The 26,267-nt window shown below is 56.4% G+C and overlaps 1 protein-coding gene across 1 annotated transcript; it reads left to right on the top strand.

Annotated features, from left to right (window-relative positions):
* Nucleotides 1-13,321: 13,321 nt before the first annotated feature.
* On the top strand, nt 13,322-24,854 carry CHRM1 (cholinergic receptor muscarinic 1). Its single transcript, XM_026487658.4, has 3 exons — nt 13,322-13,764; nt 14,229-14,321; nt 22,296-24,854. Exon 3 carries the CDS (start codon nt 22,373-22,375, stop codon nt 23,753-23,755), a length of 1,383 nt encoding a protein of 460 aa, XP_026343443.1. The 5' UTR covers nt 13,322-13,764; nt 14,229-14,321; nt 22,296-22,372; the 3' UTR covers nt 23,756-24,854.
* Nucleotides 24,855-26,267: the final 1,413 nt, after the last annotated feature.

Here is a 26,267-nt window from a genome sequence, read left to right as displayed (position 1 = left end):
ATAGAGGGTCATGAATGGAAGTCTCTCAAAGGCTGAGTCCCCTGGAATCCTTCCTGGGACTCTCGGCTCTTGGAAACAGTGGGTGGTTTGGACATAAAGTGGGACAGCTGAGCACAGACCCCTAAAAAGAATCCCCCAGTGCTACTCCTGAACTCTGCTTCTCCTTTCTGTGTAAGAAAAAAGGGAAATTAGGGCATAAGCAGCAGGAGCAGGAGATGGTCTCACTCCAGACCTCCCAAGGACTGAGAAGGGGCAGAAAGTAGAAGAAGGAGCCCCTGAATCTCATGGATATGGACACCAAGAGGAGGGCTGGAGAAATGACGGCCGGGGGAGGACAGGAGGGACCTCTCCTGGACTTGCCATCCAGGGAAACACCTCCCCTGGGATCCCTGCCCCTAGCCAGACCCACCTAAGCCCATTTCATTAAAAAGTAACTATGCCCAGGGGCACCCTGGTGGCTGAGTCAGTTAAGCAGCCAACTCTTGGTTTCAGCTCAGGTCATGATCTCAGTGTCCTGGGATCCAGCCCTGCAATGGGCTCCACGCTCAACAGGGAGTCTGCTTCTCTCCTTCTCCCTCTTCCTCTGTCCCTACCCCCTGCTCTCATGGACTAGCAAGCCTGCGCATGCAAGCGCGCACTCTCTCTCGCTCTCTCTCAAACAAATAAATAAGATCTTAAAAAAAAAAAAAAAGAATTGCACTTGTATACACTAGCAATAAACAACTGGAAATTGAAATTTAAAAAAAAAACAGTATCATTTACAGTGGCATCAAAAAGCATGAACTACAAGGGGAAAGTAAAAAGATCAGTGGTTGCCAGAGGTTTGGAGGGAGCAAGGAGGGTTGAGTAGGTGCAACACAAGGGTTGTGTAGGGCAGGAAAACTATTCTGTATGATGCTATAATGTTACAGTATCAAAATGCTCAGTAATCCATAAGGTAAGTATTATTATTATCCTCAGGAAGGATTCTTATTATCCCTGAGTAAGGTAAGACACAGCTAAGAAGTAATGGAGCCTACACTTGAACTCGAATAGTTGGCTTGGTGGTACAACTCGTGCATGTGCGCACACACACACACACACACACACACACCATGCTCCCCCCTTCCTCTCCATTTCTCTCTGCTCCCCGCAAGGCTTTTCTTAGGGTTACAGTGAAAAACCATATGCGGGGCACCTAGTAGCTCAATCGGTTAAGTGTCTGCCTTCGGCTCAGGTCATGAACTCAGGGTCCTGGGATCAAGCCCCGCATGGGGCTCCCTGCTCAGGGGAGAGTCTGCTTCTCCCTCTCCCTCTGCAGCTCCCCCAGGAAAGAAGGAAGGAAGGAAGGAAGGAAGGAAGGAAGGAAGGAAGGAAGGAAGGAAGGAAGGAAGGAAGACCATTGCATCTGGCTCACCTCCCGCCCATTGCACCCCTCCATCAGTGTTCCCTGGAAGTCAAGAAGGGACAACAGTGACAGGAGCAAACATCTGGAAGCAAAGGAGGAAAGAGGAAGCAGGAGATGAATACGGAGGCAGCAAGTTTCTGCTCTCCAGGCCAGGCGCCGGCTGCAGGGCCAGTGGGCCAGTTCATACCTGGACTCTTGCTCAGGAAGTCCAACTAACCAAACTTCGCTGCCAGACTCCCCAGCTCTTCTGTGATCTGCCTCTGTGAGCCCTGAACTGACAGGCATGAGGCCCGGCCAGGCAAAACACAGCCCAAGGGGTCACTGAGATCCTGTCTCGTCCCTCCCCTCAGACCCTGGGGCCTGTCTCCCCCTCAGCCCCTGCCTGCCTCTCCCGGGCTGGCCAGAACCACCACTGATGGAACCAGAGAGACCCGGGGAAAGAGTGATGGAGGATGGCCTGATGTGCAGTCCGGATCAGCACTGAGGATTCCAGTCCTGGTACCAGCTCTGAGCCTGGGGGGTGGAGGGGATGAGGAGCTCCAGCAATGGCTGCAGAGAGGCGGGAGAGGTGGATGCAAGGGGTGGTGCCCAGTCGGAAGAGCGCATCTGTCAACCCACGGCTTGCTCTGGCCCCTTTCCTGGGCTAATGGGACTAGACCCTGGTCCAGGGAGCCTAGCTCCAGATGCATCCCTAAATAAGCACACATTGTCCCAGCCCCGAGAAAGGGAGGGAGAAGGAAGGCATGCTCTGCACCAGGCTCTGCAGGGGCGGGACTGACACGCGTCCGCAGGACTCGTGCACAGATACCCGTTCTAATCCCATTGATCAAAATGTCTGTTTCTAGATCCGCCCTATCCCCGGCCGGGACTCGCCCCTTAGCCTTGGCCCTGCCTTCCGACTTCTGCCCCGCGCCCTGACCCTCTCAGCCTCGCCTACAGAGCCTAGGGCTTCTCCGACCCTGCCTCCGCCTCTCCGCCTCGGTGCTGCCCCTGAGACCCTGTACCCAGGTTTGATCCCAAGGCCCCATCACTTGGTCCCACCACTGCTGGGATCGCCCGTACCTACCCGGCCATCTCCTTCAGATTCTCCACTTGCTTCACCCTCCCCAGTTAGTCGGAAGACGGGTTCTGGACCATCCTCCCCTGAGGGAGCCACGTCCGCGCCCCCTTGCCCCAGCCAGTCCTGCCCCCCTGCCCCATGCCCCGCCCCTCTCCCGGCTTTCCCCCCTCCCAGCCCCGCCGGCACCACCACCAAGACCGAGTTTCTGGCATTGTCTCACTGATCTTCCCGAGTTCCTCTAAGACAAGACCCACGACCCCCATTTGACAGGCCAGCAATGTCCGGTCCAGCCCGCTGCCACTGCCTTGGGGTGGCCTCTGCGCCTGTGTGTCTCCTGGACCACGGAAGTGGTGTCAGTCCCGCCCCACCTCCCACCGCCCAGAAAGATTTCGAGTCGCAGTCCGGGGCTGGGACTAGGATGAAGGAGAGTTGGACTTGTCTCTCTTGCCTCACCCTAATCCCAGCCCTGTCTGATCCTGTCTTTACTTAAAAAGTTTGATATTTTGTTCATTGTGGGGTTATTTGTTTGGTTTTGGTTTTGCACTATTTTTTTATTTTTTTTTAATCCTGCATTAAAATATGACATATCTTGGGGCACCTGGCTGGCTCAGTCCCTGGTGTGTGCAACTCAGGGTTGATTTGGGGGTTGTGAGTTTGAGCCCCACCTTGGGTGGAGAGATTACTTAAAAATAAAATCTTTAATAAAAATTTAAAAATAGGGAAGCCTGGGTGGCTCAGTCGGTTAAGTGTCTGTCTTTGGCTCAGGTCATGATCCCAAGGTTCTACCTCGGGTTCCCTGCTCAGGGGGGAGCCTGCTTCCCCCTCTCCTCCTCGCTGTTGCTCTCTCTCGCTATCTCTGTCTCTCAAATAAATAAATAAAATCTTTAAAAAATAATAAATAAAAATAAATATAAAATAAGATATTGCATATCTTGATTACTTTTTTGGCACCCCCTTAAATTTTGCACCTGAGACAAATGCTTCACTCACTTCCCCCTCATTCCAACCCCACCCTGCACGCACACCTTTCTTGGCTGCTCACTGCTCAAAGGACCTTCAGGGACTTTGATCTGGCTCTGCCATGATCTCTTGGCCCCTCTCTCTGTGCCCACTGCCCCAAGCCCCAGACCTCTGTACAATCATCACCTTTATCTTGTAGAAACCTGATGGTGTGTTTATTACTACCTAGGCAAAGGTGACAATAGTGCCAAGTCCTTGAGGCAGGAAAGCATTTGGCATGTTCCAGGAACAGCAAGTGTGGCTGGAGCTGAGTATGGTAGAAAGTGAGGTGGAGCGGGGAGCAGAAGCTGACCAGTGTGGAGGCAGTCATCCAGGTAAGAGATGGCACTGGCCAAGACCACAGTGGCCGCACGCTGGATGTACGTAAGGAAGAGACAACAGGATTGTCTAATCAATTTGGTTTGGGATGTGAGAGAAAGAATGCAATCAAGGACGACTACAAGATTTGGGGCCTGAGCTACTAGAAGGACAGAGTTGCCATCAACTGAGATCAGGTTTGGGGTTTGAGATGAGTCATGTCTGAGATGATTCTAGATTTCCAAATGGAGCTGGCAGGCAGCAGTAATGACAGTGACAACAATAATCATAGCTCCAGCCATCATGTTCAAGCTGAGCCCAGCGCCCAAACTGTCTCCTTGTATTATGATCTCAGTTTACAGTTTTCAGAGTGCTTTCTCTTCATTACTTCATCCTTCTAGAAATTCTTCCTTTCTTTCTTTCTTTCTTTCTTTCTTTCTTTCTTTCTTTCTTTCTTTCTTTCTTTCTTAGAGAGATGGGAGTGGGGAGGGGAGGGGCGGCGAGTAAGGGGGAGAAGCAGACTCCCTGCTGAGCAGGGAGCTGGATGTGGGACTCAATCCCAGGAATCCCGGGCTGAAGGCAGATGCTTCACCGACTGAGCCACCCAGGAGTTCCTAGAAATACTTTCTGGACTTAGTCTCTGGGGACACGCCCTCTTGGTTCTCCTCCTCCCTCCCTGGCTGTTGTTCCTCGGTTCCCACTCTCTAAACTTTGAAGTGTCTGGTTTCAGTCCTTGGACCTTCACACCCACTTCCAGGTGAACGAATGCCACCCACACACTGCTGAGTCCTGAATTTATGTCTCCAGCCCAGCCTCTCTTCTGAACACCCAGTATTTTCTCATCTGTAAAATGGGGATGATAATAGCTCGACCTCATCGGGCTCCCATGCAGATTAAATGAGTTCAGCTCTGTGAACTCTCAGAATCTCAGAAACAGCTTTGGCAAGGGAGGCTGAGAGCCATGGTGGGAAGTGGGACCAGGGCTTGGAGATGGGGTTCAAGGTGCAGGGTCTAGAGCTGGGAGCCAGGATACTTAGGGCCAGAGGCCTCCTAGTAGGCTAGGGAATGAGGTCTCTTGACTGTGGACTGGAGGCTGGGCCAGGGAAGCCTGGAGCTGGGACCTGGGATTGGGAACCAGAAAACCACATCCAGGGCTACAGGTGGCCATCACACTGACCCCCAAAGAGAGCCCAGACGGCACCCTTCAAATCCTCTGGCAACCAGATCTGGGAAGGGGCAGGCAATGGACTGAGTTTGAGCCTTCTAGGGCTGAGTCAGGGAAATTCATGGGAAGCTAGACCCAAAGAAGGAAAGTAAAGCAAGGGGGCCCGGGATGAGAAATGTTCAGAAAAGGTTGGAGCCAGGGAAAGGAGCCCTTGATGGGGACAGGAGTCCAGGCCTGAAGGGTAGAGGGAAGGCCAAGAATTCTCACATGTGGGAGCTGGAGGGTTTCTACATAAGCTAGTGCACTGTAACTCAAGAATATTCCTCAGATGCCAGTCCTAAGAGATGCTCATGGGGGGGAAAAGTCTGTCAGGACACCTGGGTGGCTCAGTTGGTTAAGCGTCCAACGTTTGGTTTCAGCTCTGGTCAGGATCTCACAGTCATGGGATCAAGCCCGCACTCTGCACTCAGTTTGGAGTCCGCTTCAAATCCTTTCTCTTTGCCCCTCCCCACTTGCACACTCGCTCTCTAGCTCTCGCAAATAATAAATAAAACCTTTTTTTAAAATGTAGTGAAATAAGTTTGGGAATCTGTGTGTTTTCTCTGCCTCTCAGAGATTCTTAGTGCAGGGGCACTTGGGTGGCTGTCGGCTAAGCATCTGCCTTCTGCTTACGTCATGATCCCAGGGTCCTGGGATCGAGCTCCACGTCAGGCTCTGTGTTCAGCGGAAGCCTGCTTCTCCCTCTCCCTTCTGCTCTCTGCTTGTACTCTCTCTCTCAAATAAATAAATAAAATCTTTAAAAAAAAAAGATTCTTAGTGCATATTTGTCATTTAAAGATTCCGATAGGTTCCTGCAGTAAAGAAAGCCTAATTAATTCCCCGTTTTCTCGTGAAGGCTTTTTTTCTTATCATTTACACCTACTAATGTCTTGCAAAATAGGCTTTGAGGAATATTAGGCTAGCCTAACCTCCTATTTTAGTTCTGGGAAACCGAAGCTCAGAGAAGGGGAGTGATCTGCCAAAGGGCTCAGGGCCAGGAAAAGTGGAACTGAGTCAAACCCCAGGTGACCCATCTGCAAAGAACATCAGAGCTGGGAGAGTCCTTTGAGACCATCTAGTCCATCTTCACCTTTATCCCCATCCAATTTATACATGGGTAAACTGAGGCTGGGAGAGAGGTCATGACTCCTTCCCTCCCACAAGATTCTAGACTGGGCCTCCAACTGGACTCTAGCGGTCCAGTGCCCTGACATGCGACAGAAGATTTCCAGAACCCGATCATCCTCCCCAGCCTGTCCTACACCGTCCCCAATGCAGCCAGCTCCCACTGACCATCCCTGTATTTTTCTTTACCTTTCTTCCTATTCCCAGGAAGTTCGTGGGCTCTGGTCTGCCCTGGTACCTTCCCCAAGGTTACCTTATCTCCTCAGCCAGCCCATCAACCCCACAGCTACTGGGCTTTGATGACTCCTGTTCCCTTCCTCATGTTTAGCACAGTGCGTGGCATAGACTCCAGACTGTTCCCTTCGGCTGGGGTTGCATTATCAACCTGGAGGAAGTAGGACATACTATAGGCCGCACTATGTCGTTTTTACACAGTGACTACTGGTTTAAAACTCTGGAAACCAGGAACACCTGGGTGGCTTAGTCAGTTAATCACCTGCCTTAGGCTCAGGTCATGATCCCAGATTCCTGGGATGGAGTCCCACATTGGGCTTCCTGAGCAGGGAGCCTGATTCTCCCTCTGTCTGCCCCTCCCTCAGCTTGTGCTCTCTCTCTCTCTCTTTCTCTGATAAATAAATAAATAAATAAATAAATAAATAAATAAATAAATAAATAAAATCTTAAAAAAAAAAAACACCCACAAACTCTGGAAGCCTATCCCTGGAATGTAGGGCAAGGGAGCAAAGGATCCCCATGAGAAGGGCTGCCCGGGGCCTGAGTTTTTATCCCTGTCTTCCCTCACCCCAGGTGGCTTGCAGACTCACCCCCTTGGGTGGTGATGGCAGGAAAGCTAGAGCAGGCTAGATGTATGCTCAAGGAAGAGGACCACAGGCCTAGGAGGAAAACATACCCACCGCAGAACTAAGCAACTTGAGGCCCAGGGAGGGCTGCTTCCCACCTTCCACAACGCGAGCCAGCCTGGCTCCCTCCCTCCCTCCGAGTATTGCCGCCATGTTGCTAGAAAGGTTTTCCTTCCCCTACTAGGCACCCAGCCCCTCCCCTCTGAGCCTCCCGCTCTCTGTGGCTAAGGCAAGGACAATAAAGGCAGTGAAGGTTTGTTCCCAGCCCCTGGGAGCCACATGCTCCCTAGCCCCGCTGGCCGGGCACAGCACCCTCTCGGTCTTCTCGGGGGCTCCAGCTCTACGCACACCCCTGACGCGCCCCAGGGAGAGGCGGCTCTAGCCGGGAGGCCCCTCCCCCTCCCCCAAGCCTCCGCCGTGGAGCTCCGGCCCTAACTCGATTGTGCACTGTTAATCACAGCGTGTGCCGACGGGCGGAGTAAACTGGCGGCCTCCGACGTCGCCCAAAGTCATCAGTCCCTGCCCGGGTCAGGCCTTCAGCGGCTGAGGCTGGCAGGAGGCGCCAAGAGGGCGAGGAAGGGGGGGCCCTAGACCCTGGCAGAAGGACTGATTGCCCAGAGTCAGGGATTGGGTGGGGGGTGGGGGTGGGGGGGAGAAGGGGAAGGCGACGTGGATACATGGATATTGACATTTGGGGGGCCTTTAGGATAGAGGCAAAGGCAATGATCGGGAGTCTACTGGCCGAGCGACCTTAAACAGATTACTGAACCTCTCAGTACCTCAGTTTCCTTATCTACGAAATGGGTAAATCATTCTACCTACTTGGTTGGTTACTAAAACAAATTGGTTAAAACATGTAAAACAGGGGCGCCTGGGTGGCACAGCGGTTAAGCGTCTGCCTTCGGCTCAGGGCGTTATCCCTGCGTTCTGGGATCGAGCCCCACATCAGGCTCCTCTGCTATAAGCCTGCTTCTTCCCCTCCCATTCCCCCTGCTTGTGTTCCCTCTCTCGCTGGCTGTCTCTATCTCTGTCAAATAAATAAATAAAATCTTTAAAAAAAAAAAAAAACATGTAAAACATTGAGGGGGTCCTGGGGACTCAGTCGCTTAAGCGTCTGCTTTCGGCTCAGGTCACGATCTCAGGGTCCTAGGATTGAGCCCCCGCTTATGGCTTCCTGCTCAGCGGGGAGCCCGCTTCTCCCTCTCCCTCTGCCACTCCCGCCTGCTCATGCGCTCTCTCTCTCTCCCAAATAAATAAATAAAACCTAAAAAAAAAAAAAGTAAAACATTGAGAACAAAGTTATGTGTTTGTTAAATAAATGGGGCTGCAGAATGAAGAATTGGGAGAGACACAGGCTTAGCAAATTCCCGGGATACCCCTCCTTATAAACGGCCCAGAGTTCTCAACTAGTAAGAAGCTGGAGCCAAGATCTACAAACTGGGAGGGAGTCCAGAGTGCAGACTAAGTTAACCTAACCTCTCTGAGCCTCAGTTTTCTACCTGTAAAATGGAAATCATCACAGCACCGACACCGTGGGGATGTTATGAGGCTTACATAAGACAAGCGCACGTAAAGCGCTCATGAATGCATTAGCCAGGGTAAGTGCGACGGTGAAGGGTACTTCTGAAAGTCGGATCTTCACCATCCCTTAACCCTCCCCTGCCAAAGAAGGGCCCCCGCTGCAGGGCAAGAAAGAGGCCTCTGTACTCTCATTCCTCCTCCTGCGCAGGCACAACCCCGCCCCGCCCGGCCTCTTGTCCCGCCCCTCCCGGGCCGGGAGCCCGGCCGCTAGAGGGCGCGGCGGGAACCGCAGCTCCGGGGTCACCACGCCGCAGGCCGGGATAGCGGGCAGCGCTCTGCCCACCGACGTACTTGCTGCGCCCGGAGCGAGGGTCTCAGAGAGGTGGGCAGGCGAGGGAGTGGGCTTGGGCCGCACTCGCCCTGCTCGGGCCCACTCTTCCACTCCTCGCCACCTTGGGCTTCGAGCTTGGGTCTCCGTCTGCGTGGGGACTCGAGGACAAGGCATACACGCTCACGGGGGTCGGGGGGAGGGTGCTACGAGGCAACGAAGCCAATTTAGCCCGGCCGGGGACAGGGGGCCACGGCTTCGGTCCTGCCTCTCCCGGGTCACTCGCTGGCCGCGTGGACTCAGCTATGGAGGGCTGGAGAGAAGCCTTGGGGATCCGGCCCGAAGCGCCCGCCCAAAGCTCTCCACCACTTCTCTCCAGCAGTCTCACATCGGGTCAAGTCCAGGGTCAGGGAGCATATACCAGATGGCGGAAAATTTGGGGACCCGGTGTCCACTGACCAAGCGAAGCAAAATCGACGCCTTAGTTAATCAGATTTTTCAAGCCGTTTTTGAGATTTGAGTGGAAAGCACGGGCCTTCCCTCCGTCTGGGCTACACGTCCACAGTGCGTCCCACTCCTAGGCGGCAGCAAGTGACCTGGACACCGAGGTCCTGTCCTTATAGGCGGGACAGAGAGCGCTTAGGGACGCCCAACGGGAAAGCTGCTTCACCCCGGAGCCCCGTGCAACCGAGATTCACAGACTCGCCCAGGATGCGTCGCCTCGGTTCCCAGCATTGAACACCCCGGTGCGACCCCTGACGCTGCATCCGCCAGAAGGACGGGGTGGAGGGGGGCGCTCTGCTCAAGTCCAGGCCGGGCAAGGAACGAGGGTCTGGGCCGCCCGGAACCCATCCATTCTCGGGAAGCCGACCTCGAAGCTTCGGAGCGGGTAGAACTGGGCTGCCCGGGGCCCTGCCCCTGCCCCTGCCCCTGCCCCTGCCCCTGCCCCGAGGGTACCTGCGCCGAGCCCCGGCCCGGAGGTGAAGCGCCGGGTACGTGGAGGGAGATTGTTTCTCCGAGGCCTTAACCGCGGAACGCGATCGGAAAACCTCGATTTCCTGTCCCAAGATGATGCTTTTTGTTGTGGCCACTTTCTCCCCGGCCCCGAGTGTCAGCGACTCTGGAGGCCCGTTACTAGCCCTGATTTATCCTCAGCTCCGCCCTGGATTTTAGTTTCTTCTTTTATCTGGGAATTGGTGTCTCCCGGAGTCCCCATCGTTGGGGAGGTGAGGGAAGGGGTGTAAAGAGGCTGAGGGCCTAAAGCAGCGGTGGGGGTGAGCAAGGAGGGGTGCCGGCAGGACAACCAGCTGCCTTCCCCACCCACCCCCCTGGGCTCGGAATCGAGGTCACCTCCCACAGCGGGCGAGACCTCCAACCTAGGCCCATTCCTCAGGGCACTGAGGCCCAACCCGTTCGACTTCATAGGTCCGGTGGGAATGAAAAGGATCGCCCACTCCGGCCTCTTCCCAGGACAGAGGAAGCAACACTGACAAGTGGTAAATGTATCTGGGTTTGAGCTTCTGACGTGGGTCCAAGCCCGGGGGGGGGGGGGGGTTAAACCGAGGGGCTGCCCGCGCGGAGCACGAGCGCACGCCCAGAGCACGCTCCCTTCCTGTCCCCACCCCCTCGCAGCCCTCAGCCAGGAGCCCCTGCCTTGAAAACATGCGGTCCCACAGCAGGTCCCGGTCACTCCTGGAGCCGCAGCCGGCACGCTCCCACCCCGACCGCAGCCCCACGATGGCCCCGGCCACACTGACCGCACCCTCCGCGGAGCCCTGGGGTTGCGCGCCACTTGTAAACCTACTCGTCTGTAAAATGGGAATAATAATAGAAACTCCCTCAGGGAGCTGTTGTGAGAAACAAACCAGTTCCTGAATGTAGAGCGTTTAGCCGCTCCGGGCACGTAGTGAGTGCTCAGTACGGGTTATAAATAACTACGATGATGGTTTTCACCCGCAGCGAAGGACTGGGCCACGTTTAACCTGCAGCTATGGGTCAAACTGCTCTGTCGGGGAGGTATCTCTAACTCCCACGACGGGGATAAAGAAACAGACCTAGAGAGGGGCACGAACGTGCTCAGAGCCGTTCAGCTGGGAAGCGGCAGAACTGGATTCGCACCCAGGGCAGCTTCTCGCCTCCTCCCCGCGAGGAGGCTGAGAGCGGGGCCCAGCCACGCGCGGACAGCCCCGCGTTCCCTCGGTGGCCCGGAGGAGTGACTCCTCAGCCAAGGGACCAAAAATAGCAACCCGCAGGAGCCGAGACCCAGGTGTCCTGCGCCCGCCGGCGACCCAACCGGCCCGAGAGAAGCGAGAAGTGCCTGAGGGCGGCGGGGGGTCGAGCGGGGGTGGGGCTGGACCCCCACGTGCGCCGCCTGCCGCTGCTTAGCCAAGCCCTTTGTCGCGAGCAGCAGCGTTCGTGCCTCACTCGGCGGCTTAAAATAAAGACAATGTTCCCAGCCTCCCTGCGGCTAAATCCGGCGCGGGTGCGGGGGCGGTGAGAGAGCCGGGTGGGAGAGCTTCTCCTGGCCCTCCCTCCCTTCCTGCCTCAGTTTCCCCATCTGGTAAGGGGACCGAGCCAAGTCCGGGGGGAGAAGAGTCATAGAGGCGGGGGTGGGGGGGCATCCTCCCCCTGCCTCCGCGGCTTCACGGACTTAAGGAGGAAACCGCCTGGGACGGAGAGGGGCACTCAAGAAGAGGCAAGGGATAGCTGGACACCCTCCCCTCCCGCCTACAAAATAAGTGTTTTTATTTCTAAAGGGACGTGTGCAGAGGCGGTGGGAGAAGAGAAAAGGGAGACCAAGGAGATTGGGGGGAGGGGGCAAGGAGAGAGCCTGATTCAGACTCGGAAATGAATGTTGAGCGTGGAGCCCTAACACCCCCACACTCAGCCACGTGTACGCGCACAAGTACACGCAGCCTCCCCCCCTGCGCGCACCAGCCGCAGCCGCAACCCCAGGACCGCCCAGCAGGGGGCAGCCCGAGGCTGCGCCCACGGACACCAACTGGTGGAGCTCTGACCCCACCCCTGACCCGCCGGCCGGCCCTGCGGTGGGAGGGCGTTGCTCGGATTCCTCTCCAAGCTGCGGTGTCTCCTCAACTTCAGAAGGCAGGTGGCCTGGATGCTTGCTCTACCCTCAGCTGGCTTTCAGAAGCAGAGATCCCCCCCGCGTACTTGCCACGTGCGCCCACCACTGGCATCCCGTGGCTGCTGGCCAAGCCCCAGGGACTCCAGTTTCTGTTCCACCTGGCTCCACTGGCAACTGGGCTCCAGCCTGAGGACGCCCTGGATTACCCTCAGGCATCCGGATTGAGAGGGGGAGCATGGCGGGGAAATGGGCAGGGGGAGAGTTGTGGGGCAGGTCCCAACCCCCTGGCTTAGACCCAAGGGACCTGAGTCCCAATACTTGTGCCCCACGTATTAATCACGCCTCTGCTCTTCAGTTTTCCCATCTGCATAATGGGACTACCAGATCATCCCTGTCCTTCCTGTCTCCCACCCCAGAGCTCCAGCATGGCCCAGGGGGGCAGAGGACACAGCAGCTCTGCAGACGTCTCCCCAGCTCCCCTCCGTGGTCAGCTCCCCGGGAGGTCTCTAGGGCCAGGTGAGGGCAATGCAGAACCCAGGTCTCTGTGGCAAAGGGCCCCCAGGGGGTTCTATCTCTGAGGAAACAACACAGAAATCCAAAAGGGGGAGGGGGGTACTGACCAAGCGGCAGGGCTAAGAGAGGCGGGGAGAAAGGGCAAGGTTGTCACTTCCCAGGTACACACCTGTGAGCCCTGAGTGGGAGTCAGGGGAGACAGAGTTTGACAAGCTGGGAGGAGAGCTGTCTGTCTGCCTGTCTGTCTGTCTTCCAAGTGGAAGCTGGGGGTGGAGCAGGCAGGGAGGCAGAGGCTGCCTCACTTGTCGGAATTAGCAAGTTCCACAGTCGGGCAACACTCAGACACACACCGAATACAGATACACGTGTACGCACACGTCCTGTTTCCCGACCAACAGGGTGACACCCGCATTTACACAGGTTGCATGGCATTTAGGGACCTTCACGTTGAGGAGGTGGGCACTCGGCAGCACGTGTCGTTCACACACGCCCCCCCCCCCCGCACTCATCCCTTCCAACCAGACCCCCATATAGCCTCGCACCCGGGCTCTGCAGCCTGGACAGACGCAAGAGCACGCAGCCCCGCACGCGGGCACGTCTGCCCAGCCCCTGGGGCGGGTGCGCCAGCCCTCTGGGTCTGTTCCAAGTTGGAGCCTCTCACGTGAGGCCCAATGTGTCATTTCCAAACAGAAGGAATCGAGCTCCTTCGCAGCAGGGAGGAAGAGCAGGGTGTGGGGCTGGGCGGGTGGGTGGGCGCGTGGGCATGTGCAGGGGGCAGGGCGCGTATGAGGGAAACAGGCATGTGAATGCCAGGGTTTGTGTGTCGGGGCATGGTGCACACGGGTTGGGGGCTCTAAGGTTGGGTGGGGGGAAGGAGCCCCGGGAAGCAGTGTGCCTTTGTGAGGGTGTGTGTGTGTGTGCCGCTGAGTCTGTGTGCCGTGGGTGTGGGTGTTTGTCTCCCTGTATCCGCCTTCTCTCCCGTTCTGGACTTTTAGCCTTCCTGGGCTCGTTTTCCCCATGTCCTACCTCCTCCCTCTCAGGGCTCGAGTTAGGTGCCCTAGTGGAGGAGGGGGGCACGCTCCAGGACCTAGTCCAACCCAAGACGCTGCCTGAGGCTTCCCTCCAGCTCCCCCTCCCTTCCTTTTCTCCCTTTCCTCCCTCCCTCTCTTTCCTCTCCTCCCTCCCCCCCCCCCAGGCTGGCGTGCCAGGGGGTGGGACATGCCAATCACTGGCTGTGCCTCTCCGGCTGCCAGCACAGGGCGCAGCTCCCCCCGGGAGCCAGGTGTTTGGGTCCCTGGAGACGCCGCCGGCCCCCGGGGAGGCAGTGGGGCTGAGGACCCTACAGACCCTTCTCCAGTCCCATGGTGAGTACATTTGGGAGGGTTTGGGAGGGGCTCCACCGAGGTGGGGGCAGGAAAATCAGGGTCCTGGGAGCGAAGCAGAGACCAAGACTAGCAGGAAATGGGGATGAACTCCAGAGAGAGGAGGGGGCCGAGGAGGGGTCCAGAGGCCAAGGGGGCTCTGTAGCATTGGACAGTGGCTGCTCCAAACACCCGGTCTCATGGCTTTGAGCAGACACACCTGATGTTTTTCTGGGGTTCAGCTGGCAGAGGAGATGGAGATCCCCCCTTTAGGAAACTGGACCTGGAGCCCAGAGGGATTAAGCTGCCACGTAGCAGGCAGAGGACCCAGAATCCCAGGGACAGAGTTGAAAGGGCAGGGGGCCAGAGGGCAGCCCTTGCCACCAGCATCCTGTGGGAGGTTGATCCCCCCCCCCCCCGCTGACGTTGGGGTGTCAGTCCCAGAACCTCCTCCTCTTCTCCCTCAGGGAACACTGACTCCCACCACCCCCATCCACCTTCAGCCCCCCCAAGATGGACTGAACCAGGTTGCCGGCCAGACGGACAAGCTGGATGCCAAGGTGGGTGTTAGGCCAGAAGCCAGCAGGAGACCAGGCCAAGAGCCCCAGGGCTCTCCGGGAACAAATGGGCACATGGAAGGCCACACCAGCCAGGGAACATGGCCCTGACGTGTGCAAGGGCCCAGAGGGCCCTCCCTATGTCCACAGTATCTTGGGCTCCCACAGAGCAGGTCTCAGTCCTGTGTTCTGGTAATGCATGGGTACTAATGGGCATCCATCCCAGTACCCCCAGACTCCACAATGTAGGTAGGGTGGGCTGGATTCTTGCAGTCGCCAGCTCCCGGGCTGGCAGCTGGGAAGCGAGCGGGTGGTCAGCTCTCCTTGGGTCATTCAGACAAGTGGTGCTTAGGGGTTATCTGTGCTAGCAAGAGGGGTTCACCTCTTGCCACAAAACATACCTACAGCTCCACCCAGGCTGACCCAACCACCACCACCACCCCACCCCCCCAACTGGCCGGAAGGAGTCAGATTGTCTCCTGCAGCCGGACAGTCTCCTATCCCTGGGTAATCAGCTGCTCACTGAGCTGTCAGATAAGAGTTAGTTCTCTGCCCCCTGACCTCAGCCACTGGGCAAGCCATGATCGCTGCTGTGATACAGACGACAGGGGAGGGGATGGCGAAACGGGGCTGCGGAAGATGTGACTCTTGTCTCCCGGGCGGGGGCCTGGAGGTCTGAGAACTAGATCTCCGAGTGCAAAGAGGAGTCCAGAGTACCAAGAAGGGGTTAGGCACAGGTCACGTCAGCCCTAAAAAGGAACCTCCCCATCAAACAGATGGAGAGACTGAGGCTGAGAAAGGAGAAGGGACGTGCTCATGGTCCCAGAAGGGACACTGAGGGGTCCTCCTGGGCTGGGACCCCATTCCCCTCACCCTCGGGCAGCACTGCACTCCCACCTCCCTGAGCAAGATGACGGGGTAGGGAGGCAGCAAGCGCTGGGAGGCAGGAGCTTGGGCTCTGGAGGGGAGGGCGGGCGGGGAGAGGTGGGTGAATATCTCGCTGGGTTTCTGCTCTGCTGTGATGCCATGGTGATGCCTCGAAGGATGGGGGAGGGAGGGAGAGAGAAGAAAGGAAACGGGGAGGAGAACTCAAGGATGGAAGAACAGGGGCAAGTGGAGATGTGGATGAGGGGCGGAGCACTGCTGATGCCACCTGGCAGAGTGAGGTCTAGGGCCCGGCTTGCTGACTGCCTGGCTCTCGCATGGTTTGGCTGAAGTCGGGCAACTGGTTAAAGTCCATCAGCCGTGAGTGTATTTGGCAGTGGTTCTAGGGCTGACACTCGTCTTCCGGCTCCGCGGCACATTTATGAGCATTTAACTGATGGCTGCTGCTCCCCCCAGGGCTAGTTGGCTGTCCCAGTGGTGACTGTTGAGCCTGAAAATGTGGTAAATTGCATGTGTTTACGCCCTCATTCCCCGGGCCAGGCATCAGAGGTAGGGGTTTTGTGCACCTTTAATGGGTCAGGAGCTACTTTTAGAGAAAAATTAACCCAGGGGGAGAGAGCCCCCTCTGACAGGCTGGCTTCTGGATTAAGGCTCCAGCAGAAGCAACTGGTCAGACGACCTGGCCAGAGGAGCGCCATCCTCTATGCACATGTGAAGTCCCAGGAGCCCAGCCCCACAGACCCTATCTCGTATCTCCCTCTCCAGTCAGGGCTCTGCCAGCTCCCAGGCCCGGAATGGCAAGATGGCTTCGCTCCTCCCTCCTGAATCTCTTCCCCAGCACCCCCTCGTTCTCTGTCTCCCCTTCTCCACAACTTGGCCAGTGGTAGGATTCAGGAAGCCCAAGTGTTCAGGAATCCCTCTCCCCAGCAATCGCTGCCGGCCTCCCCTTTCCTCTTGCCGGCCAGATCCCCAGCCCCTGGGGACTGATCCAGGGCTCTGGCAGTCAACAGTCTGGCCTGCTGTTCTAGAGGCTCTGACCTCATCCCTTAACTCTTTAAGCCCAGGCTGACTTTTTCCTCCCCCAGCACCGACAGGCCCCATCCCACACCCGTGCCTGTCCTGTCACCTCACTCAGTTTCCCCGCAGCAGGTGAGTCAGGGGCTCCCTGGTCCATGTAACAGGTGAGGATGCCCTCGGCCATTTCTCTCCTGTGCCCTCAAGCCAGACAGGGCCTCCCCCAGGGGACGGGGACCTGGCAAGTGAGGGGATGCAGAACCGGAAGGAGCAGGCGTGGGGGCTGGGGGGCATGCTCCGGATCCTGACCCCTGTGGAGTCTTCCTCATGACCCTGAGCCTGAAGTCAAACAGGAGGACCCCACGTACATACGCCCTTATTTATTCCACAGAATTCTTACTGAGCAACTACGTGGGCCAAGCCCTGGGATAAAGCAGCGAATGAGGCACAGCGCCTACCCTGCTTCTCAGAGCTATGGCTAGAGCTCCCCCTCCCACAGCGCTGTCATCATACATCACGCAGATCGACAACAGACACTGTCACACACACACATGCACGCACGCACACGCGCGCGCACACACATACACAGGCCTGTTTCTGAAGGAAGGACTGATTCCTCACTGACTCAGACCTCAAACTATGGGTTGGCCACGTCAGCCAAGGTGGGCGAGGAGGCTGTGGAGCCCACCATTGCCACAAGAGCAGGGTAGAGTAGGCAGGGGTCCCAGAGGTCTAAATGCTGGTTGCAGTAAGGATTTAAGGTCCTCAAGGTCTCAAAACCTCAGTTGCCCCTTTTGCAAATTGAGAATAATAAAACCTGCTTCATAAGGAGCTGTCACAGGTCAATTGAATCATGGAGAGAATGCTTAGAGCCGTGTCTGGTGTATGGGAAGCAGTCAGTAAATGCCAGTTGCTATGATAATATTAGTAATATTATTAAAAGCTCCCAACAACCTTCATCAGGAGGCCGCAGTCCTGAGCAGGAAAGCACCTCCCTGCACCCTCACGCACAATCATCCTACAGAAGGATTACCAGGTTGGGACAGTGACTTGCCCAAGGTCACATGGCAGGGACCAGCACAGGCCCCCAGGAACGTTCTCCTGAGCAAATCACTGTCCAGGAGAGGTTTGGGGGAAGACCCCTGCTTCTGACTGGGGAAGAAAGACAGAGTTCTTGACAACTCTGTTGTTGGGTCGCACCCCAAGAGCTCGGAAGGTCCGGAGGTGGCAAGAATCAGGGTCCAGTTCCCCAGAACCACTGCCCTCCTCTTTCCCCCAGTTGTTCCGGATGGGAGCCCTCAGCCCCTAGAGCTCATAGGTGGGGTATAGAGGAGTCTGCCAAGTGGAAAGCATGCGGCCTCGGAGCGCACAGGCCCCGGGGCAGAATCCCAGCTCCGCCACTTCCTGTGAGACCACCAACAAGATGAACTTCAGTATCTTCATCTGTGAAATAGCGATAGGAACCCCCATGGCGTGCCCTGCGGACTAAAGGAAATGATACAATGATACCGCACATCAAGTGTCTGGCATGCAGGAAGTGATTAATTACGGTGGCTATCAGTGTGGCTATTAAAATGAGTGAGTGGGAGGGATTTCTAGCCATTAAGGAGCGGGACTGTCAGCCTCCTCACCTCCAAGGATCACTTCTCATAGGGTCCCCCATTCTAAAAGCTGGGGCGCCCAGGTGGTTCAATCGGTTAAGCATCTGTATTTGGCTCAGGTCATGATCTCGGGGTCCTGGGATGAGCCCCACATCAGGCTCCTGGCTCAGCGGGGAGTCTGCTTCTCCTTCTTCCTCAGCACCTCCCCCTACTTGTTCTCCCTCTTTCTCTCTCTCAAATAAATAATCTTTAAATATAAATATAAATAAATAAATATATATATATATAATAAAAACACATTTTTAAAAAGAAAAGAAAAAGAAAAAAACAAATGAGGACTCTGGGACCCAGAGAGGGGCTGTGTCAGGGTATGGACAGCAAGAGGGGGCTGGGCTGTGGATGGGACTGAGGAGCCAGAAATAAGTACAGACAGGCACTTGGGATGCCATGAGCCCCATCGGCTGTCGGATACAGGGTGGCCAGGGAAGGACGGGTTAAATGATTGCTGATGACCACACCGCTAGGAAGAGACAGTTTTGAGGGAGGACACACAAAAATTCACTAATCAAGATAAATCATATTGTAATGTAACATTTTAAAAAATCAACTAGCCAAAAAAAAAAAAAAAATTAGCCCACAGGCGGGCCGTCTGTTTTTGTAAATAAAGTTTCATTGGAACCAGGGCCAGGATCAGGGTGAGTCATGGGTGATAGGATTGTTTGTGCAAGTGCAGGGTTGGACCCTGCCTTTGTTTAAAATTTTGTTCATCGTGGATGGCTGTGCATCAATTTCCTCTTTTTTTTTTTTTAAGTCATCTCTACACCCAACGTGGGGCTCGGACTCACAACCCCGAGATCAAGAGTCACGTGCTCTTCGACTGAGCCAGCCGACCGTCCCATCCATTTCCAGTTTTTTAAATATTGCATTAAACTATCCATTTTCTTGAACGCTGAGTTTGGGGGCACCTCAGATTTTACACCCAAGGCAAAACTGTCTCCCTCACCCCCCCCAGGCCAACCCCGGCTGTGATGTGGGACCAGATTCGATAGTGGAGGCCTTGGCGCAGTGTTGACAGCTGCACCGCGCCCAGGCAGCCAGGACGCCCCAGCAGCTGCCGCGGGCGTGGCCTCTGAGGTCAGCAAGCTCCTCTGGTCTGACTCTGACTCTGACTCAGTCTTTTCACAGTCTTGGCCCAGGGAACCACTGGGGCTACAGAGCTGCCCCAAAGCACCAGAGGTCGAGGGGTCGGGAAAGGAAGACAGCACCTGAGCTAGGCTCCAGGAGACTTTGGGGGTACACCATGCCTTCTTCCCTCTTTTCTCTGGGCCTCAGTTGCTCCATCTGTACAATGGGTACTAAACAGCACTGAGTTCAGACCAGAGGGACGGGAGTTGTGCAGGGCAACCCTGTCGCTGTGGTGGCATCCACCCGTGCCTCCCCAGGGAAGGCCCAGCGGACGCAGTCCGATGCCAGCCTCCAGCCCGGCACCTGACCTTGGTTATGGGAAGAGGACACAACAAAACTCAGTAAGCAAGACAAATAATTTTTCAGCATCATATTTTAAAAATTCAGATTGGCGGGGTGCCTGGCTGGCTCCGTCAGAAGAGCACGTGCGACTCTTGATCTCGGGGTCGTGAGTTCAAGCCCCATGTTGGGTGTAGAGATTACTAAAAAAAAATAAATAAGTACGATTAAAAAAAATAAAATTCAAATTGGCTAACTATGGCCTCCAGGCCAGCCATCGGTTTTTATAAATAAAGTTTCATTGGAACAGACTTCTCAGGCTCAGATCTTGGTTCCTACGTTACCTGTGTGATCTTGTGCCAATTCTCTTGCTTTTCTCAGCCTCAGTTTTTCACCTGTGAAATGGAGAGAAGAGCGACCCCTAGGTCACGGGTTTCCCTGTTAAGATTAAATGCGGTAATGCACATAAGGACTTTGAGCAGTGACTGCCACTCAGAGAGCACTGAATGACAATGGTCATTATCATTAGTAGTTGCTATTGTCAGCGTATTCCAAATTTCTTTCAAGGTTATTCATCAGAGTAATCTCTACACCCAACGTGGGGCTTGAACTCGTGACCCCAAGATGAAGAGTCACATGGTCCACCAATTGACTGAACCAGCCAGACACCCCAAGAAATTTCTAATCGAAGGAGCAGACACTTGGGGCACCTGCGTGGCTCAGTCGGTTAAGCGCCTGACTCTTGATTTCAACTCAGGTCGTGATCTCAGGGTCCTGGGATCGAACCCCATGTTGGGCTCTGTGCTCAGCGGGGGGTCTGCTGGGGATTCTCTCTCTTTCCCTCTCCCTCTGCCCTTCCTCCCCCTCCTTCCCTCTCTCTCTCTGTCTCAAATAAATCTTAAAAAAAAAAGAAAAAGAAAAAGGAGCAGACCCTCGTAGGAGAGAGCCCTCACTGGCACATGCTAAGAATCAGTGGGAACCCAGCACTCACTGTGTGGTGTCAGGCCTGTGCCGGGCACTCGACATCCATGGACCCATTTAGGCCTCGCAACAATGCCTTGATTTATTCACCAGGGACTAGTGTCATTCTGGTGTCCAGCTGAGGAAAACGAGGCGCATGGCAATTATGCCACCAGCAGGGATCACATACCCAGTAAATGGTACAGCCCGGATTCAAATGGAGACAGTCTGGCTCAGGCTGTCCTGGCCCTTCCACCGTGATGTTCCCTGTCCCCCTGAGGTGCATAGTGCCCGAGACACACAAGCACACGCTCACAGCCACGGTCCTTCTTGCTCTTTCTGTCACACTCCAGACTGCCCTCCTGAGAGTCCCTCTCACACACTGACACCATGACCAGTGGAGATGACCTCAGCCACACACCCTCGGTCACACGTGTCACAGCCACGCACCCCGAGGCCCCCTGTCATGCAACGACCTCCTCACAGGCACACGGTACGCTAGTCTCTCTGTCACAGACGGGGTCCTGAGGAACACAGAGCTACTGGGCCCTTGTCCGCTGTCTCTCCCTTGGAATTTTTCCAAAGATACGGCCCCTGAAACCGTAGCAGCAGGTGGGAGCAGACCCCAACTCTTCCAGGGACAGATGGATGCCTGAGGCCCAGAACAGGAAGGGACCTGCCGAAACATACAATAGCAAAGCCATGGCTGAGCGGTGGGGTCTCTGCTAACAGACTCGGTTTCTCCCTTTACCCACCTTCAGTGCCTGCACTGGACTCCAGTTTCAAGAAACATGGGGGGATCTTTCCTTTCCCCTTGCTGCCCACCACTCAGCTTGGACCCAGGAACAGAATGGGGAGACAGAAGGGGGATCTCGCACCTCACCTGGGGCCAGACCCCTGCTGGGAGCTGAGGCCCTCAGCCTCCACTGCCAGCTTTCACTCCAGACTTCCTTTCTTTTTTTTTGTTTTTTAAGATTTTATTTATGTATTTGTGAGAGAGAGAGAGAGAGAGAGAGAGAGCACAAGCAGGGGGAGTGGCAGGCAGAGGGAGAAACAGACTCCCTGCTGAGTAGGGAGCCCAACGCGGGACTCGATCCCAGGACCCTGGGATCATGACCTGAGCTGAAGGCGGACACTTAACCGACTGAGCCACCCAGGCGCCCCCCACTCCAGACTTTCTACCACCAAGCAAGCGTTCAGGCCCAGAACAACTTAGCCTCTGCCCTCCTAGAGGGTCTGATCCAGCTCCAAACACTGCCCTCCTCCTCTCTCATTCTCTCTCTCTTTCCATCTCTCTCTCTCTGTGTCACACACAGACACACGCACACACGTGCGCGCACACACACAGGGAAACGTGCAAACACACCAACATATGCCTCCCCCTTATCTTCTCTAGAGCTCTCCCCCGGCCTTCCCATCTCTCCTTATTTGATGGAAGAATCCCGCTCCACAGGCTCAAAGGAAAAGAGAGACATGCGTTCTAATCGTACTCACCTCCTCTGTCCCTGTGGCCGGGTCTTGTGGCTGCTTGGAGCCACGGCTGCCTCAGGGGAATGGGGAGCATAAGAGACCTTCCTCCCAGAGATGTACGACAGTTCAATTAGATAATTCAATTAAGTGCTTAGTGCTGCGTCTGGCTGGCATGTAGTAACTACCTAGTAAATGAGAGCTTTAATAAAATTGAGTGAAGTGCTTTGAAAATTTGGCAGTCCTGTATACAAAGCAAGCCTCCCAACTCCTGCCACATGAGTTAAGCAAGACAGGAATTAGTAGCAATTTCCCAATGAGAAAATTGAGGCTCAGAGTCTGAATGGTGAAGCTGGAAGGAGGACTTCATCTCTGGATTCCAAACCCCCCTCCCCCCGGTGCTGCCGGCACAGCCATTCGTGGCTGGGAAAGTGCCTCCTAAATGACTGTGTGTGGCCCCTGGTGAGAAGGGGTGACGTCTGGCCCAAAGCCCGGAGATGGCAGAGGCCGTGTCCCCAGCCCCTCCCACCGCAAGCTATCAGAGACGACCAGCAGCCCAACCAAAGCCCGCGTCCTCTCTTTTCAGGTGATGCCCTTCCCCTGAGGAAGCCCTGTAGTGCGACTAGAGGAAGGGGCTGCCCCCCCCAATCCCACGCCAGCACCATGAACACCTCAGCCCCACCCGCCGTCAGCCCCAACATCACCGTCCTGGCACCGGGAAAGGGGCCCTGGCAAGTGGCTTTCATTGGGATCACCACGGGCCTCCTGTCCCTGGCCACGGTGACAGGCAACCTGCTGGTCCTCATCTCCTTCAAGGTCAACACTGAGCTCAAGACGGTCAACAACTACTTCCTGCTCAGCCTGGCCTGCGCCGACCTCATCATCGGCACCTTCTCCATGAACCTCTATACCACGTACCTGCTCATGGGCCACTGGGCTCTGGGCACACTGGCCTGCGACCTGTGGCTGGCCCTAGACTACGTGGCGAGCAACGCCTCCGTCATGAATCTGCTGCTCATCAGCTTCGACCGCTACTTCTCGGTGACCCGGCCCCTGAGCTACCGGGCCAAGCGCACGCCGCGCCGGGCCGCCCTGATGATCGGCCTGGCCTGGCTGGTGTCCTTCATCCTGTGGGCGCCCGCCATCCTCTTCTGGCAGTACCTGGTAGGGGAGCGGACGGTGCTGGCCGGGCAGTGCTACATCCAGTTCCTCTCCCAGCCCATCATCACCTTTGGCACGGCCATGGCCGCCTTCTACCTCCCGGTCACGGTCATGTGCACGCTCTACTGGCGCATCTACCGGGAGACGGAGAACCGCGCCCGGGAGCTGGCGGCCCTGCAGGGCTCCGAGACGCCCGGGAAGGGGGGCGGCAGCAGCAGCAGCTCCGAGCGGTCCCAGCGGGGGACTGAGGGCTCCCCGGAGACCCCTCCGGGCCGCTGCTGCCGCTGCTGCCGGGCCCCCAGGCTGCTGCAGGCCTACAGCTGGAAGGAGGAAGAGGAAGAGGACGAAGGCTCCATGGAGTCCCTCACATCCTCGGAGGGTGAGGAGCCTGGCTCCGAGGTGGTGATCAAGATGCCCATGGTGGACCCCGAGGCGCAGGCCCCTGCCAAGCAGCCCCCCCGGAGCTCCCCCAACACGGTCAAGAGGCCAACCCGGAAAGGGCGAGAGCGAGCCGGCAAGGGCCAGAAGCCCCGAGGGAAGGAGCAGCTGGCCAAGCGGAAGACCTTCTCGTTGGTCAAGGAGAAGAAGGCGGCTCGGACCCTGAGTGCCATTCTGCTGGCCTTCATCCTCACCTGGACGCCGTACAACATCATGGTGCTGGTGTCCACTTTCTGCAAGAACTGTGTTCCCGAGACCCTGTGGGAGCTGGGCTACTGGCTGTGCTACGTCAACAGCACCATCAACCCCATGTGCTACGCGCTCTGCAACAAAGCCTTCCGGGACACCTTCCGCCTGCTGCTGCTCTGCCGCTGGGACAAGCGTCGCTGGCGCAAGATCCCCAAGCGCCCCGGCTCTGTGCACCGCACGCCCTCCCGCCAGTGCTGACGGCCCCTCACCTGCATCCCGCCGCCCCAGTCCCCGGGGGAGCCGGGGAGGAAGCGGGCGGGGGCTGTGACCTCAGACCCCGGGCCCTGCTCTGTCCTCACCAGGCTTCCGGGGGGAGAGGGGGAGGACCCTAGGTCACCTTCCTGGACAGCCCAGAGAAGCCCTGCCAGCTTTTCAAACTTTGCTATTCCCGGGCAGGGAATGAACCTGGGGAACTGGTTTTTCTGTTCCCTGCTGGGTGGGAATGGGCTCTTCACCAGGAAGAAGGCTGGGGGAGGAGGATCCAAGCTTTGGATCCCTTGTTTGCCTTCAGGCAGGAAATCTGTGGGGAGCCAGCAGGGCAGGGCCAGGAGAAGGAACGTTAACATCTCAGTCGTCCCTGGCCCAGGGGCTGGCCCCGAGGACTACGGTGGGAGATGGTACCCCCTGGGGCAACAGCAGGGAGCTGACACCAACCACGGAGGGGAAAGCTTGGCTCCAAGGGAGCACCCCCTGGCTGGGCACTCCCTCCCTCCGCAGGCACAGCCCCCACTGCCGGGCCCCAGGCACACTCTCCAGGGTTGTCCAGCCTCCCTACAAATGTCCCCAGAGTGTTCCCAAGGCAAATGTCCAAGCATCAGCAGGACAATGACACCAGAAGAGACCAGCTTGGCTAGTCACACACCAAGTCCCGAGGCAGCAGCAGGGCCAGGCGCCAGGTGTTCTGACTGTCCCACTATGTAGTTTCCCTGGGAATGAGGGGCATGGGTGCCTGCTGTCCGGCCCCACACCTACACCCTCTGCCCCAGAGAAACCCTCAGTCCCTCCCTCCCTCCCTGGCTCACAACCACCACCTGGACAGATCTGCTCTGTGCAGGCCTAGCCAGGCCTCCCGCATGCTGCCTGCCTCCAGCCTGCCCCGCACAGGCCTGGCCCAGCCCGCAGGTCCTCTCCTGTGAGCTCCCAGTCCAACCCATGCATGGCCTCCCAGCCGCCCTTATCTCCAGGCCCAGCCTGGCCCCAAATGTTCCTTCCTTCTATCCTCAGCAAGTGCTGAGTCTGTGAATAAAGCCACGTAACTGGCGGGCACTCTGGGGCCTTCTTCCCTGTGTCGGATCGCGGGCCTGGTCTGAGGCCAGGGCAGAATGGGACAGGGAGGGCCCAGATACTGTGGAAAGTGGGCCACTGCCCCGAGGGTGGTCCCGGGAGGGGCAGCACTGAGTGGCTGGATCTCCCGAATCCTGTGGGCCCCAGCACTCCAGGGTCCCCGGCTCAGGGGAGTAGGGCTCTGATGGGCCGTAGGGAGGCCAGGTGAAGTGAATTGCCCTTGCCCATAGCCCAGCATATTCTCTATCAGCTTTGTCCTATGTGGCCGCTCTGGGGCCCTGTTAGACCCAGGGAGAGCAGAACTGCTCCAAGGCCCCATTTACAGATGGGGAGACAAAGACCCAGTGACCCCAGAGGACAGCCTCCTGACCCCTGGACTACGGAAAGGGGACACCTGGCGTCCAGGCCAAAAGCGCTCCATAAAGGGGACTCTCAGGCCAGGTTCCAAGGCATTTCATCAGTGAGGGGGCACCAAAGCCTACGGCAAAGGAATTTTAGGTTAGTCCCACAGCAGAGTAGTAGCTCTCATTGGGGGTCCTCAAGACCACCCTTAGGTTCAGTGATTCGCTAGAAAGACACACACAACTCAGCAAAGCTGTTACATTCATGGTTAAAATGTATTACAGTAAAAGAATATAAATTGAAATCAGCAAAGGAGGGGCGCCTGGGTGGCTTAGTCATTAAGCACCAACTCTTGATTTCATGATCTCAGGTCATGATCTCAGGGTTGAGGAACTGAGCCCTGTGTCAGGCTCCTCACTGGGTGTGAAGCCTGCTTAGGATTCTCTCTCTCCCTCTGTCCCTCCCGTCCTCCCTCCCTGCGCTCTCTCTCTCCCTCTCTAGGAAAAAAAAAAAAAAATCAGAAGCTAATAGCACAGAGGGCAGAGTCCAGGAGAGACCAGGTGCAAGCTTCCAGTACCCTCTCCCAGTGGAGTCATGGGGACAACATTTAATTTTTCCATGTGTGACCACATACATGAAGGATTGCCAACCACAAAGCTTACCTGAGTCTTGGTGTCCAATGTTCTACTGGAAACTGCTCATGTAAGCCTGGCTGACCCACTTGGCTGGCCTTAGTTACTTAGTCTCCAGCCCCTCCAGAGGCTAACCTGATACCATAGGGCCCAAGGCCCCCAGGTAAGCAAAGACACTCTTGTCAGGCCTGATATTCCAAGGGTTTAGGGGTAATCTCCCAGGAGCCGGGTGAGGACCAAAACTTTCTCTGGAATGTGCCCCGCTTTTGACAACCCAGACCTCCTGAGTTAATCCTTGAAGGCACTGCCATCCTGACCAGTGGCACTAGTATCACCCAGGAACTTGTTAGATCTCTAAGTTCTCAGGGTCACCCCAGAAGGACGGAAGCAGAAACTCTAGGGGTCGAGCTCAGCCATGTGCTTTGACAAGCCGTCCAGGTGTGCTGATGCAG

This window comes from Ursus arctos, unplaced genomic scaffold (assembly GCF_023065955.2).
Source record: "Ursus arctos isolate Adak ecotype North America unplaced genomic scaffold, UrsArc2.0 scaffold_23, whole genome shotgun sequence".
Taxonomy (NCBI): domain Eukaryota; kingdom Metazoa; phylum Chordata; class Mammalia; order Carnivora; family Ursidae; genus Ursus; species Ursus arctos.
Note: the sequence above shows the minus strand (reverse complement) of the source record. Positions and strands in the feature narration are given on the sequence as shown.